At 44.2% G+C, this 15,821-nt stretch overlaps 1 protein-coding gene across 1 annotated transcript in view; it reads left to right on the forward strand.

Moving 5' to 3' along the window:
* Positions 1 to 347: 347 nt before the first annotated feature.
* LOC143942687 (Fc receptor-like protein 3) overlaps positions 348 to 15,821 on the forward strand; it is a 41,477-nt gene continuing 26,003 nt past the window's right edge. Inside the window, exons 1-5 of the mRNA XM_077464063.1 lie at positions 348 to 489; positions 3,445 to 3,726; positions 6,664 to 6,912; positions 8,843 to 9,097; positions 11,941 to 12,201. Coding sequence (XP_077320189.1) covers positions 3,504 to 3,726; positions 6,664 to 6,912; positions 8,843 to 9,097; positions 11,941 to 12,201 — 988 coding nt within the window. The 5' untranslated portion in view covers positions 348 to 489; positions 3,445 to 3,503. The remainder of the gene's footprint in view (positions 490 to 3,444; positions 3,727 to 6,663; positions 6,913 to 8,842; positions 9,098 to 11,940; positions 12,202 to 15,821) is intronic.

Raw genomic sequence — 15,821 nt, forward strand, 5'->3', positions numbered from 1 at the left:
CTGTGCAGAGTCCATACATACAGAATAAGAAGCGATATCAGGAATTGCACCCTACATACAGGACAAGAGAAGTAGTACTGTGCAGAGTCCATACATACAGAATAAGAAGAGATACTGAGAATTACACCTGGCATACAGGACAAAGGAAGTAGTACTGTGCAGCGTCCATACATACAGAATGAGGAGAGATATCGAGAATTACACCTGACATACAGGACAAGAGAAGTGGTACTGTGCATACATACGAGTCCATAAATATATATAGATACTCGTGCACTTAAAGTGGATGTAAACCCTGCCTCATGAAAATATCTGTTGTGTTTACTTATCACTCTCCAAAGCCATAAGTCCTGTGTCTTTCTGCTGCTCCGTTCCTGTGGTATCAGCATAATAACTTCTGACAAGTTCTCCGGGATGTGTGATAAAAGCAGCTGAAAATTTGTGCCGGGGTGGCAGAGTCCATATAGTATATATACTCTGCAGCATCCAGTGAGTATAGCCTAGATCTACATTGTACAGTGCATTCCGTGGTGTACTTTCTATAATATACTTCAGGCAGTGTATTTGATATATACCGTATATACAGACAGTCTAGACAGTCTAGTATATATATATATATATATATATATATATATATATACACTCTGCAGCATCCATTGTAGCTTATATCTACAGTGCATTCCATGGTGTACTGTGTCTACTACATTTCTGGTGGTGTACACAGTACATATTAATACAGTGCAGCCGTAATGCAGCTGCTACTACTTTTCTGGCAGTGCACACAGTACACAATACATTGCAGCCATAGTACAGTTCAATTCATACTACTTTTCTGGTGGTGTACACAGTACACAATACAGTGTAGTGTGGTGTTGCAAAACAAAATCCCCATCGTGTCTGGAAGGCCACCAAGGAGAGGCAGACGCTCACAGGCCACTAAAAGAGGGCAAGCAGGCTCTGTGTCTACAGTCAACAGTGCTGGTCCTGGATATGGTGCATCCTCTGCAGGTGGCCATGGGGCACGCTTGTCCTTTTTTTCTGCTGCTGGGGCAAGGGCAGAAAAATTGGGCCTTTGGTGGTGGTGGTGCCACAACACTGTAACCCCTCACAGATATTCTTGTTGGGCGCAAGAACGGGTCCTGCTGTGAAATATTAGATCAAAAATTGTCGTTACATGCCCCTGTTAAACAGGGACAGAAAAATTGGACCTTAGGCAGCGGTGGTGGTGCCCTAAACCAAAAATATTGTTGGAAGCTAGCATCATCAAGATTGAGGAGGAATAGGATAGTCACTCAGCATAGGCAGTCTTCAAGGGATCCCACATTCATAGAAAAATCAATCAGTTACATCAGCATCAGGTGCTTGATAGGTGCTTGATAGCTGCTGATCCAAGACTGATTCATTTTTATGAATGTGAGCCTATCAATGGAGTCTGTGGACAGGCGCACTCTATGATCTGTTACAAACCCTCCAGCAGCACTTAATGTGCATTTAGAAAGAACGCTGGATGCAGGACAGACCAGTAGCTCAGTTGCATGTTGAGCTAGTTCTTGTCCATCCTCAAGACCCAGTAACCCAGTGAATGCTCTATTGGAAAGGTCTCCAAGTCTGCTCTTGCCCCTAGATATTCCTGTACCATGTAATGCAGACACTGGCGATGGTTGCTTGAACCAATCAGACCTTGGCACTGAGAACTGCAAAATTGTCTAAAGGCATCGGTCAGCCAGCCACCTTCTCCACTGCTTTTCCTCTGACTGAATGAAGCCTCAGCAACACATTGTCCAGCACTAGGAAAATGTAACCTCTCATGGTCTGGAAATGCATTGCACAAACCTTTCTTCAAGGCCTCCTGAAGATGTTTCATCCTCTGCTCCCTTTGCGAAGGCATGATGAGTTCTACAACCTTACCCTTGTAGCGTGGATCAAGAAGGGTTGCCAGCCAGTAATGATCCCTTCTCTTTGATACCACAAATCCTAGGGTCCTTTTGCAGGCTTTGCAGTATCAGGGAGGCCATGCAGAGTATGTTTGCAGAGGCATTCGATTCTGAGTCCTCTGGGACACTAAGGATCACATGATCCGTAACAACCTCCTCCCAGCCACGTACAACTCCTTTGGTTTCTGGGGACTGAAAACCATCCCTTGAAGACTGCTGCTGAATGTTATCCTCCACGTCCATGCTAACACAATCCTCCTCCTACTCTTCTTCCTGTGTGATTGGCGGGCCTGCAGGAATACTATCTGGATAAAGGGGTCCTCGATAGGTAAGGAAGTCCTCCTCTTCCTCCCGCTGTTCTGCCTCAAGTGCCCTGTCCATTATTCCAGGAACCCTGTGCTCCAACAAGAAGACAAGAGGGACAGTATCACTGATGCATGCATTGTTGCTGCTCACCATCCACCAGCCTCCTCAAATGGTGACAGGAACAGTGCATGCATCCTTGATCACTGGCATGGTGAAAAGAAGCCAAGCCCCCCTGGCCCTGTCCTGGTGCATACTCACACAGGTACTCATTGATGGCCCTCTGCTGCGTATGCAGCCGCTGCAAGGTTGGTTCCTTCACTGCAGCCACGGCATCCGTTCTCCTCCATCAGCACGCCAGCCATCCCAGACCATGCCAGCAAGCGGGTCTGCCATCCAGGTCAGGACCTCCCAGTGCAGCAGGATTGTTGGTGCACTATTGAACCATAGAAGCATGGGCTCAGGCTTTATTTGAGCATGCTCCTTTATGCACCTCCTACTGTTAACATAATTTGCATATGGGTATGGTTTAGTGTGGTTTAAAAGTGGGTATGGAAAGTAGAGTATCCCTGGGTTTCATTTTTGAACATCTGGTGAGTCTTATGCCCCGTACACACGGTCGGATTTTCCGACGGAAAATGTTCGATGGGAGCTTGTTGTCGGAAATTCCGACTATGTGTAGGCTCCATCGGACATTTTCCATTGGAATTTGCGACACACAAAATTTGAAATCTGGATGTCAAATTTTCCAACAACAAAAGTCGTTCTCGTAGTCGTGCGTAGACAATTCTGACGCACAAAGTGCCACGCATGCTCGGAATCAAGCAGAAGAGCAGCACAGGCTATTGAACTTAATTTTTCTCGGCTCGTCATACGTGTTGTACTCCACTGCGTTCTTGACGTTCGGAATTTACAACAAGATTTGTGTGACGGTGTGTATGCAAGACAAGTTTGAGCCAAATTCCGTCGGAAAAAAAAACATTTATTTTGTTGTTGGAAAATCCTATCGTGTGTACGCGGCGTTACAGTATCAGAACTGTCAAAAGTACAGATCAACCTGGTAACTATGCAGTCTCTGGTGAATCAGAGGAATATTTGCGTGTCATGCAGGGAGAAGGGGTGGGGGGGGGGGTAAAAATTGGTGGCATTGTAGTCATTAATGCAAGTAATAAAAAAACACACATTAGATTTTCTTTGGTTTTCATAGATCTGTTCACATCTCCAAAAATAAAAAATTATCCTGACCCGCTACGAGAAGGTGACAACATGACGGTGAGATGTGACACCAAACTTAACCCGCTCAGAGGCGGCACAGAGCTACACTTTGCCTTCTACAGAGATGGACGGACTGTGCGGGGATACAATGTATCTGATACATACAGAGTGTGGTCATCTCAGCAGGAGGATTCTGGGAATTATACCTGTGAAGTTAGGACGGCGTCCGACACTGTGAGGAAGATGAGTAAAAAGTTATCAATTCAGATCCAAAGTAAGAAAAATTGACTGACTTTGCAAATGTTTATTTTAATCCAGACAATTCACGGCTGCTCTCTCTCCTTGTGCAGGGAGTCTGGTCTTGTCTCCACCCCTCCTGTAGTTTTCTGTAGTGGGTTGGCCTCCTGGGCCCCTCCCACAGCTCTTCTCTTTGCATGGGCTAGTTAGAGCACAGTGATGATGTCACTGCTACTTTCACAAGGCAGTATCTGGGGTTTGTAAAGACATTTGGTGCCCACAAAGTGTAATTTGTATTCTTTGTGGCTACCAAGGAATATATTGAAAGATTTGGTGTCCTGGAGATCACCACTGGAGCCATCTTAGTGAGTCATTGATCAATAACAAGTGTATGTATGTGTGCAGCCAGGTGATTGTCTGGGAGCGATTTCAAGCACTGTGCTGCAGTTCTCTCTGTGTTCCCAACAGACTTTAGCTAAATGGGTTCACACTACTTGGCCTCCATCTACTAGGAAGACCTGACAATTAGAAGGAGCTCAAGGCAATGGATGGTTGGCAGCTTTGACTCATGGGAGGTGAAGTTCAGGGAAGAAACTTTACTATAGCAGTTAATGGGCTCTTGGATTACAAATGCAAGCCAGGTGTAGAGAGAGAGAGAGAATTTTCACAGGCTGAATACTAAGTGATTTTGTCAGGGCCTGGACCTGGGACCTCTGCTGTGCCTGGTAGTAACTCTTCTCACTGAGCTACTTGAGATGCTAGACTGCACCCTCTCTGATCCATTGGACAATCCTGCCTTGTGCCTTTTATTCTACTCTTTGCTCCTCCCATAAACTTCCTGATTGAAGCCATGTCGCTGCACTTCCTGTTTACCAGATTATTGTGCTCTCTGTCCAGCCAATATGTTGCTCTTGTCATTCCTGCTGCCATCTGTATCTTTGTTACCACTTGTTACTGATTTTTGGCTTGTTTTTCGACTTTACTTCTGCTTGATCCCTACATGCTACATCTGCTACTGGACTTCAGCTTCCTTACCTGCAGGTGGAGTAATCCTGAGGACTGCAGCCTTGTGCTGATATGCTCTGGTGAACACTGGCTAGTGCTTAGACTCTGCACCTCAGATGAGCCTGTGTCATCTGCCAGAGTGACCTGCTTGCATACCTATCTTGCTTATCGGTGGGTGCCCCGCTACTGCTATAGCAACTGGTCTCTGAGCCTGCTCTTGATTGTGACCGATTTTCTCTTTTCTGTGAGGAGACTGGTGTGTGCGCATGAACCTGCTGAGAGCCTGCAGCCATGTACTTAGGACTGGAGTCATTCCAGGCAGATCCAGAAGGGAACTGACATCTGAACAATGGGACCCCTGTTGCTGTATCATTAGGATTGGTGAAAGGACACTGATACCATTCACCTGCTGTTACTACCAGAGACCGATCACATAGGAACAAGCCATCAAAATAGCAACATTATTTACTGCATGCAGACTTTACTGGGGCTGTAATTATGTGCAATGCTGTAAAGACTGGGCCTCAACGCTAGTGGACTGAAGAATTCGATCTGAAGGCTGTTTACTTAGATACTTGACTCTTTAGGGAGTTTTACATTTCATGACTGTCATTCATATAGAGTGCACTATAATGTAGATATAGCCTATTGTTTACAGAGGAGTTAGTGCAATATTTATTATTGTTACTATTTTCTAAATAGATAATTTTTTGGATTACCAGATTTTCTTTCATTTAGCTTCATAGAACTGAATTCCATGCCTCTATAGCCTATGTGAACATATTGTCTAATGGACTGTGATCCTTTACTTACTCATTTGGGTGCATACTGCTATTTACTGCAACATGTAACAATATATTCAAGAAGAACCTCAAAATGGGATTTTTAAGGCAATTTGACAAAAAATTATATGAAAAAAGTTAATAAAAAATATACGATTTTATTATTACACAAAAATTCATAAAGTTCTTATGGAAAAAACACAAGCAAAGCATATATACATATATTTGAATAATATTATACAATGATTGATAGAAGAGGCAAAACCCTACTACAATCATGAAACCATCAAAACAGATGACAAAAAATGGTATGTAGTGGAAAAGTCCAACGCATTTCAAAAAGTGCATACAATATAATCTTCATCAGGGACTGTAACCACCTATGTCAAGTTGATTATATTGGAAAAAGTTCTCCCTCAGCACCAAGATAGATAACAGCTATAATAGCTAACATAGAGGCCATGGGGTAAATAACCCAACCAGGGCGTTCCATAAGGAAATCCCAAAGGGACACGCCCAATGAATCGGGGAAGCACAATGAAGTTTAACATATCCCAGGCCCAAAGGCCGAATTTGTATGGCTGTGGCCCCTAAGAAGATAGTCCCAAACAAAAAATGGGGAACACCAGCTGGATTTGGGCAAAAACTATTTCCAAACCAGGACATAGATCTGCAATGGCTTCTGTCCCGAATGATAGACCAAGGCTGCCCCCCCCCCCCCACAGAAAGAGATTAGGCTTCCAAAAAATGGTTCCCACAAAAGCGTGAGGAGAGAAGAATGGCAAGTGAGATTCTTCTTCTTGAATTTGTAAAGGATGATGGCAATTTACACGCCAAACCATGGGAGTCGATTAATTTACCTGTAAAAATATATTGGGTTCATTTACCAATAACTAGTCTTACATTGGCTTTTTGATGCAGAATCTTGTGTGCAGGATATCCATATTTGTGCTCCCGGTAGCAGTGGAGTATCATTTGCTTAACCTGGTCTGTCAGAGAGGCTGAGGTTGTTCTCCGAGGTGAGTAAGAAGAACAGAGAACCCCATCTACTAAGAGGCTCTTCAAAGGATAGTGCTCCAAGTGTCTATCTGGCATCCCCATATCTGAGATGAACATGCTTTTTATAAGTAGTTGGCTCTCCAGGTAGTTTTTTCCTAAGTAACGTTCCCATTGTTCTTTTTTTATAGGAGCTGCAGTTAAACCTGTTATAACCCTGTCCCCTAATTGGAACCAATTTTATTGGGGTGATTCCGTGACTCTGTCATGCAGTGTGGGATCACCGGAAGTGTACATATATTGGTATAAAGGAGAACAGAGAATGTATTGGACTCAGAGCAAACAATATGAAATCACTGTGACAACCACTGAAATGTATAAGTGCTCGGTTGACGACAAAGTTTACAGCCCTCCAGTGAGACTGGGTGTGATTGATAATGGTGAGTTATCTTCACTGCTTCCATCAAAAAATGATATCCATCCAAAAAATGATATCCAGCACTTCTTTATTGTTAGGGTGCACTTTTTTTAAGGTAGAACTCCAGCCCAAACCTTCTAAGGTTTTTATTGTTAAGAAAAAAAAAGTGATCAATGTACATTTCAGGGATTTTAACTACCTTTTTATGTTTGTTTCACCATGACCTTTCCCGACTGATTCCAAATGGGAGGGTCTGTTGCAATATAACACCTTCCCACCGAGCGTATGCACATATGCGGCCTCTGCTTTAAGGGGTTATACCAGGAAGCTGCAGGCATCATCCCGGTACCGTTTTGTTAGAGCGGGCGGTCGGCTCTTCAGAGATACCAGAGCAGAGAGGCTGAGCCGGGTGTTGGTCCAGGCACCGGGTGGATCCCAACTCCATTGTCCCAAAGGCATGGTGCCTGGTCTGACTTCTGTGACATCAGCAGAGAGTGGACTTCAGCTCACTGTCTGCTGAAAATGGGTCACAGGAGTGAAAAACGAATTGCACTCCTGTGATCCATAGGAGTGGGAACAGTTTGTGGGAACAGTTTGGTGATGGCACCTCCCTGTTCCAACATGACTGCACACCAGCGCACAAAGCAAGGTCCATAAAGACACAGATGAGCGAGTTTCGGGTGGAGGAACTTGACTGGCCTGACCTCAACCTGATAGAACACCTTTGGGATGAATTAGAGTGGAGACGGCGAAGCAGACTTTCTTGTCCAACATCAGTGCCTGACCTCACAAATGCGCTTCTGGAAGAATGGTCAAACATTCCCATAGACACCCTCCTAAACCTTGTGGACAGCCTTTCCAGAAGAGTTCAAGCTGTTATAGCTGCAAAGGGCGGGCAAACTCAATATTGAACCCTATGGACTAAGACTGGGATGTCATTAAAGTTCATGTGTATGTAAAGGCAGGTGTCCCAATACTTTCAGTAATATCAGGTTACAAACTTTGGGGTCAATAGCTCCGCGGGACTAAGTGCATAAACCGTTTAAACTTGAAACCAAAAGACTTTTATTTATAAACAAATCAAAAAATAAGGCTTTCTTCAGCACACGGGGCAAAATATAAAACAAAGTCCGCTGTTGTAGCTGCAAAGGGCGGGCCAACTCAATATTGAACCCTACGGACTAAGACTGGGATGTCACTAAAGTTCATGTGCGTGTAAAGGCAGGTGTCCCAATACTTTTAAATATATATATATATATATATATATATATATATATATATATATATATATAGGCTGCTGTAACAATTGTATATGATTTTGTTTGTTTTTTTTGCTATATGTTTTTCATGAAAGTGGAGTTACCCTTTTAAGTGATTGGGTTTATATCTACTTTAAGCAACTTACAGTTACTTGTTGTTAACGTATTTAAATTGCCTAGAAAAAAAATGGACAAACTGAGCGGACTGTCAAACGTAATAGTACTAAATATCTTTATTACAAAATTCTAAAAAAATGTTTACACATTCAGAACAAAATCAAAATTAAGTGGCTCTAAAACAATTTTACCACTTGGTTAGTTATACAATAGATCTCTGTTATTATTGGGCCATAAGGTTGACGCGTTTCACATTCATGCTTCCTCAGGACCTTATTCCCTAGACAGTAGATCATGTAAAGAAGAGCCCTCGAAAAATGGTGTGCCAGGTGTCATCCAGAAGCAACCCAATGACCAATGTTCTCAAAAATGTAATTGAATATACAAAAAATATACAACATTTTTTAAGAATTTTGTAATAAAGATATTTAGTACTATTACGTTTGACAGTCCTTCACTGGTACCGGTAAAGTCCGCTCAGTTTGTCCATTTTTTTTTTCTAAAAATTTTTCCATGGATGAGGTACCCCCATAGCCCATACAATCTCTATATATGTATTTAAATTGTATGTTTCAGGAATCCCAAACAGGCCCGTTGTGACCCTCTCTCCTCCGTGGGGAACGGTGTTTGAGAATGAGATGATAACTATGACTTGTAACACCGCTAAAAATGCAATGTATTATTACTGGAAAAAAGATGGAGTGCAAATGTATGGAAACTTCAATGAAGAGCTCCAAATCAGATCTTCAAAAATACAGGACAGTGGGGATTACCAGTGTATCGCTGGAAATTATCTCAGCTCCTTTGTAAGATTGGAAGTAATTAGTAAAGGTAAGTCTTCCCATCTTTGTAGGTAGTGACAAATTGCTTTAACTATCAAGCCATTTCAACTACAAAATGTTCCTCACAGTGGCGTGAGGAGGGCAAGGGGGGGGCAATCCCCCCCCCCCCCTCCAGGTTATTCCTCCTCCTCACTATAGGCTTCCGGGCAGTGGTAGACCTACCAGGGTAGTCCAGTCACTGCTACTTGTAGAGCTGTAGCAAATTGCCGCAAGTGTGCCGAGTGCGCTCCTGCACCCATCCAGCACAAGTAGTGTAATAACCACAGTCATTTCCATGTCAGGCAGAGTGATCTCCACCCAACAGGAGCTTCCTAGACCTGGCATGATGTCACGGGTCGAGAGGAGGCCATGAAGAGAAGAAGAGTGTTGTGGCTGCAACCCGAGGACTGTTGAGTGAGCAGAGAGAGGTTAATACAATTACTTTAGGCAACAGTGTGTCACAGTGTCTCAGCTGTGTGAATTGAAGTGGCCAATGACGGCTGGTGCTCACTATTTTGGGGGTGGTGGCACAAACTAACACCAACACCCACCACCCCCCGCAGGAGACGGGTGTAGGCTTTTTTGAAGCCTATTAGAACCTCTGGCTCTAATCACATGCTTAAAAAGTCTAGTTGGGTTCAAGTCTGGGCTCTGGCTGGGCCACTTAAGGACATTCACAGAGTTGTCCCATAGCCACTCCTTTGTTATCTTGGCTGTGTGCTTAGGGTCTTTGTCCTGTTGGAATATAAACCTTCACTGAGATTCAGATTTATGGATGATGGAGGCCACTATGCTCATTGGGACCTTCAATGCTGTAGACATTTTTCTGTGCCCTTCCCCAAATCTGTGTCTTGATACAATCCTGTCCTGGTTTAAAAAAAGGTCTGCCTCCACCTTAGATCATATTTAAATTAAATAAAAAAAAATCTGCCACCAATCTTCTAGGTTTCTAATTAGTGATGGACGAACTTCCAACGGGACATTTCGCGAACACGGGCAAAAGTTCGCGAACCGACGGCGGCGGGCCCCATTGGCTTTAATGGCAGGCGAAACTTAAAAACCTACAAGTCATATTTTCAGGCACAAAATACTTACTAGCTGTCACACATAGTCCCACAACATGGACACTGACATAACAAAAGTATTAAGTGAATCTGGGATCGACAACGACAAGCATTCTTTTTTTATCTGTGAAATTTTGACAATTCAGGAGCGCATGAAGGCCATGGAGGAGAGGCAAGGTCAGGGTAGGCTATGAAGGGGGTGCAGGAGATGATCAGTGCCACAGTCGGGGCAGCACAGTCCTGTGCCAGTGTCGCAGTGTGCCAACCTGTGCTTGAGCCCCTCCCTCTGCCCGGCCCTTACCCCCACCTATGCAGGGCTCCACTTCGGTGGTCCGAAGGTGCCAGTCCAGTGCTGATCCTCAGCCATGGTACTGGCACTGCCTGCTGATTGGCTTCTCCACTGCTATCTCCCTCACTGACACCAGCACTGAGATAGAACACTGACACCAGCAGCGCGATAGAGACTGAGCACTGACACCAGCACCGAGATAGAGAGCACTGACACCAGCACCATGATAGAGAGCACTGACACCAGCACTGAGATAGAGAGAGAGCACTGACACCAGCACTGAGATAGAGAGAGAGCACTGACACCAGCACTGAGATAGAGAGCACTGACACCAGCACCGTGATAGAGAGCACTTACACCAGCACCGTAATAGAGAGCACTGACACCAGCACCGTGATAGAGAGCACTGACACCAGCACCATGATAGAGAGCACTGACAACAGCACCATGATAGAGAGCACTGACACCCCACCAGCACCGAGATAGAGAGCACTGACACCAGCACCGTGATAGAGAGCACTGACACCAGCACCGTGATAGAGAGCACTGAGACCACCACCGAGATAGAGAGCACTGACACCACACCAGCACCGTGATAGAGAGTATACAGAATATACTTTGTATCTTTGCAAGAAAGTATATTATACCTGTACAACCCTATATACTATACACCTATACCAGTCCTTAAAAGGACCTTTGTGGACCTAGTAGCTAGTGATTTGCAGACTGTCCCTGCTCCAAACACCAAACTGTCCCTCAGTCCCTACACTGATAAAAGACAGCTGCAGAATCGGTCAGCACTCAGCTCAGCAGCACAGCAGTCAAGTATAATATGCTTTCTATATTTGAAAGAAAGTATATTATACTGTACACCTATATCACTCCTTAATAGGACCTTTGTGGACCTAAGATGTAAAGAGTGCCTCCTTGTCCTCTGTGATGAACTTCAGGTGAATAACTCAACACCAAGTTCACTATATGGACCACTAATACATGGTGATCATATCCTACTTTTGTATCTTCACATGGTTATGTATTTATACAGTACATGTTGATCATATCCCCCTTAATCTCCTCTTCTGAAGAGAGAATAAATTCAGTTCCTCTAATCCTTCCTCATAGCTGAGCTCCACCATGCCTCTGGTGCCTCAGTCTGGTTGCCCTTCTCCATTTTCCCAATATCCCTCTTGTGTTAATAAAAGTAGTGAGGACAACTTCACCACATTTAATTAGCTAAAAGTCAACACTCTCTCCATACCCACATGAGACCCATCTCCCATTTATTAAAACATGGCATCTACATTAGGTACTGTATTCCTCTCCATTCTTCATACTGGGGGTTCAAGCTAATTTCTCTCCTCCCTGACGTGCCTCATCCAACCCTGAATCAGACACAACTATCAGGTCTGTACTCATCAAATCCATTCTCTCCTGTCTATCATTGTACCCTACATTCTCTGTTCTAAATTTTAACTTTGATATTGACTCTTCTATTTCCAGCCCATCTTATCCTGCAGGCACCTCCTGATGTTTTTGAAGGTGATTCCTTCCATCTAAGATGTCACAGATTGCAAGGCTATAGAGATGAAGCAGTGACTTTATTTTACAAGGATAATGAACAATTAGAATCCACAAATGATATCTTACATATTCAAAATGTAAGCACGGCGATGAGCGGCATGTACAAATGTAAAAAACATATTGAATTTGACCCTCGGAATGATGGATGGATATGGGCTGAAACCTATATTTCTGTACAAGGTAATTTTATTCATTTTTCTTTTTAGATCCTTTAACTCCTATATGTATATAGTAGCAGGGGTGGGCCGAACAACCCCCGGTTCAGTTTGTACCAGAATATACCGAACAGGCAAAAAATTTGTCAGAAATATTTAAAAAAAATGCGTGGGGGTCCCCTTAAAATCCATACCAGGCCCTTTGGGTCTGATATGGAAATTAAGGGGAACCATGTGCTAAATTTTTTTTTAAAATGGCATAGGGTCCCCTTCAAAATCCATACCAGGCCCTTATCTGAGAGTGCAACCTGGCAGGCCGCAGAAAAAGAGGGTGGGACAAGAGAGAACCTCCCCTCCTGAACCGTACCAGGCCACATGCCCTCAACATGGAGAGGGTGCTGTGGGGTAGCCCCCCAAAGCACCTTGTCCCCATGTTGATGGGATAGGGGGAAAACACTGCGCTAGAATCAAATGTACATAAAAAGCACAGCAGCCAACACCTAAACAAGCAAAGTTCAACAAGCAAAAAGTAAAAAATAGTGTAGCGCTTCTTAAGTGATAAATGTAATCAACATGTGTTAAAAGAATGATCATCTAACAAAGATCATATAAATATTATAAATGAGCAAAATAAAGTCCAAAGAATGGGTATAAGCTTCCGTTAGACATGTGCAGAGTAAAATATTTCGTTTCGGAATTTCGTTTTCGTCTGAAAACTTAATTTATTTAGTTACTCCCGAAATTCGTTTTTATTTATTTCGTTTTTCGTTCAAAAATTGCATTCGTCCGAAAATCCACATGAATTACGGTCGAATCTGTCTTGGAAGGCTTATGGTGTCTGTCGAATGTATAAAGAAGATTCGACGGAGCTAACTATATAGCATACTTTAGAACCCTATTAAAGTCTATGGGACTCCAACGTTCAAAATCTAAAGTGCTAATTTTAAAGGCTAATTTGCAAGTTACTGTCCTAAAAAGTGTTTGGGGACCCGGGTCCTGCCCCAGGGGACATGTATCAATGCAAAAAAAAGTTTTAAAAACGGCCGTTTTTTCGGGAGCAGTGATTTTAATAATGATTAAAGTGAAACAATAAAAGTGTAATATTCCTTTAAATTTCGTAGGGGGGGGTTGTCTATAGTATGCCTGTGAAGGGGCGCATGTTTCCCGTGCTTAGAATTGTCCCTGCACAAAGTGTCATTTATGCAGGAAAAAAAGTCCTTTAAAATCACTCGCAGCTATAATGAATTGTCGGCTCCCGTAATACAGAGAACACTCATTGAAAGTCATTGATAAAAAAATAAATAAATAAAAAAAAAAGCGTGGGGGTCCCCCAAATTCAATTACCAGGCCCTTCAGGTCTGGTATGGATATTAAGGAGAACCCTGCCTCAAATTTAAGAAAAAATTTGACGTGGGGTTCCCCCTAAATATCCATAACCAGACCCTTCAGGTCTGGTATGGATATTAAGGGGAACCCCGCGTCAAATTAAAAAAAAAATTGACGTGGGGTTCCCCCTAAAAATCCACACCAGACCCTTTATCCGAGCACGCAACCTGGCAGGCCGCAGGAAAAGAGGGGGGGACGAGAGAGCGGCCCCCCTCCCTCCTGAACCGTACCAGGCCACATGCCCTCAACATTGGGAGGATGCTTTGGGGGTCCGGGACCCCTCAAAGCACCTTGTCCCCATGTTGATGAGGACAAGGGCCTCATCCCCACAACCCTGGCCGGTGGTTGTGGAGGTCTGCGGGCGGGGGGCTTATCAGAATCTGGAAGCCCCCTTTAACAAGGGGACCCCCAGATCCCGGCCCCCCCCCCTGTTTGAAATGGTAAGGGGGTACAAAAGTACCCCTACCATTTCACAAAGAAAGTGTAAAAAATGTTTAAATAAAACAAACACACTTTTAAAAAATTCCTTTATTAAAAATAAAAAAAAGATTCCAGCGGTGGTAATTCACTCTTGCTATCCAGCGACGGACGGTCAGCTCTCCATCGATGTCTAATGTCATCCAGCGCAGCGCAGCATCCTTCTTCTGTCTCCTCCACGGAGACACTGGAGGCATTCCGGCGCTGACGTTTCTTATATACGGAGGGCGGGGCCACCCGTCACCTGACCCCGCCCCCCTCTGACGCAAGGGGAAACCCGGGGTTCCCCGTGACGTATGGGTGACCCCGCCCCCCTCTGATGTAACGGAAACCTGCCTGTGTTACATCAGAGGGGTGCGGGTCACCCCTACGTCACAGGGAACCCCGGGTTTCCCCTTGCGTCAGAGGGGGGCGGGGTCAGGTGACGGGTGGCCCCGCCCACCCTATATAAGAAACGTCAAGCCGCCGGAATGTCTGTAGTGTCTCCTCCACGGAGACAGAAGAAGGATGCTGCGCTGCGCTGGATGACATTAGACATCGATGGAGAGCTGACCGTCCGTCGCTGGATAGCAAGAGTGGATTACCGCCGCTGGAATCTTTTTTTTATTTTTAATAAAGGAATTTTTCAAAAGTGTGTTTGTTTTATTTAACCATTTTTTACACTTTCTTTGTGAAATGGTAGGGGTACTTTTGTACCCCCTTACCATTTCAAACAGGGGGGGGGGCCGGGATCTGGGGGTCCCCTTGTTAAAGGGGGCTTCCAGATTCTGATAAGCCCCCCGCCCGCAGACCTCCACAACCACCGGCCAGGGTTGTGGGGATGAGGCCCTTGTCCTCATCAACATGGGGACAAGGTGCTTTGAGGGGTCACGGACCCCCAAAGCATCCTCCCAATGTTGAGGGCATGTGGCCTGGTACGGTTCAGGAGGGAGGGGGGGCCGCTCTCTCGTCCCCCCCTCTTTTCCTGCGGCCTGCCAGGTTGCGTGCTCGGATAAAGGGTCTGGTATGGATTTTTAGGGGGAACCCCATGTCAAATTTTTTTTAAATTTGATGCGGGGTTCCCCTTAATATCCATACCAGACCTGAAGGGTCTGGTTATGGATATTTAGGGGGAACCCCACGTCAAATTTTTTCTTAAATTTGAGGCAGGGTTCCCCTTAATATCCATACCAGACCTGAAGGGCCTGGAAATTGAATTTGGGGGACCCCCACGCTTTTTTTTTTATTTATTTATTTATTTTTTTATCAATGACTTTCAATGAGTGTTCTCTGTATTACGGGAGCCGACAATTCATAATAGCTGCGAGTGATTTTAAAGGACTTTTTTTCCTGCATAAATGACACTTTGTGCAGGGACAATTCTAAGCACGGGAAACATGCGCCCCTTCACAGGCATACTATAGACAACCCCCCCCTACGAAATTTAAAGGAATATTACACTTTTATTGTTTCACTTTAATCATTATTAAAATCACTGCTCCCGAAAAAACGGCCGTTTTTAAAACTTTTTTTTGCATTGATACATGTCCCCTGGGGCAGGACCCGGGTCCCCAAACACTTTTTAGGACAGTAACTTGCAGAATCTTTTCTCTCTGTCAAATCTTTTTTCTCTGTCGAATATTTTCTCTATATAATCTTGGACTAATAGAGGTAAGGTTAGGCACATTCGACCACAGGTTCTATAGACACAGATTGTTGTCAGAGTCATGTCGAATCTCCTATTCTATATCGAACTGTTGTAACAATGAAAACGAAAATAAAGCATTTATTTATGTCGGATCT

This window comes from Lithobates pipiens, unplaced genomic scaffold (genome assembly GCF_037356315.1).
Source record: "Lithobates pipiens isolate NorthernLeopardFrog02 unplaced genomic scaffold, aLitPip1_a1.2 Scaffold_30, whole genome shotgun sequence".
NCBI classification, from domain to species: Eukaryota; Metazoa; Chordata; class Amphibia; order Anura; family Ranidae; genus Lithobates; species Lithobates pipiens.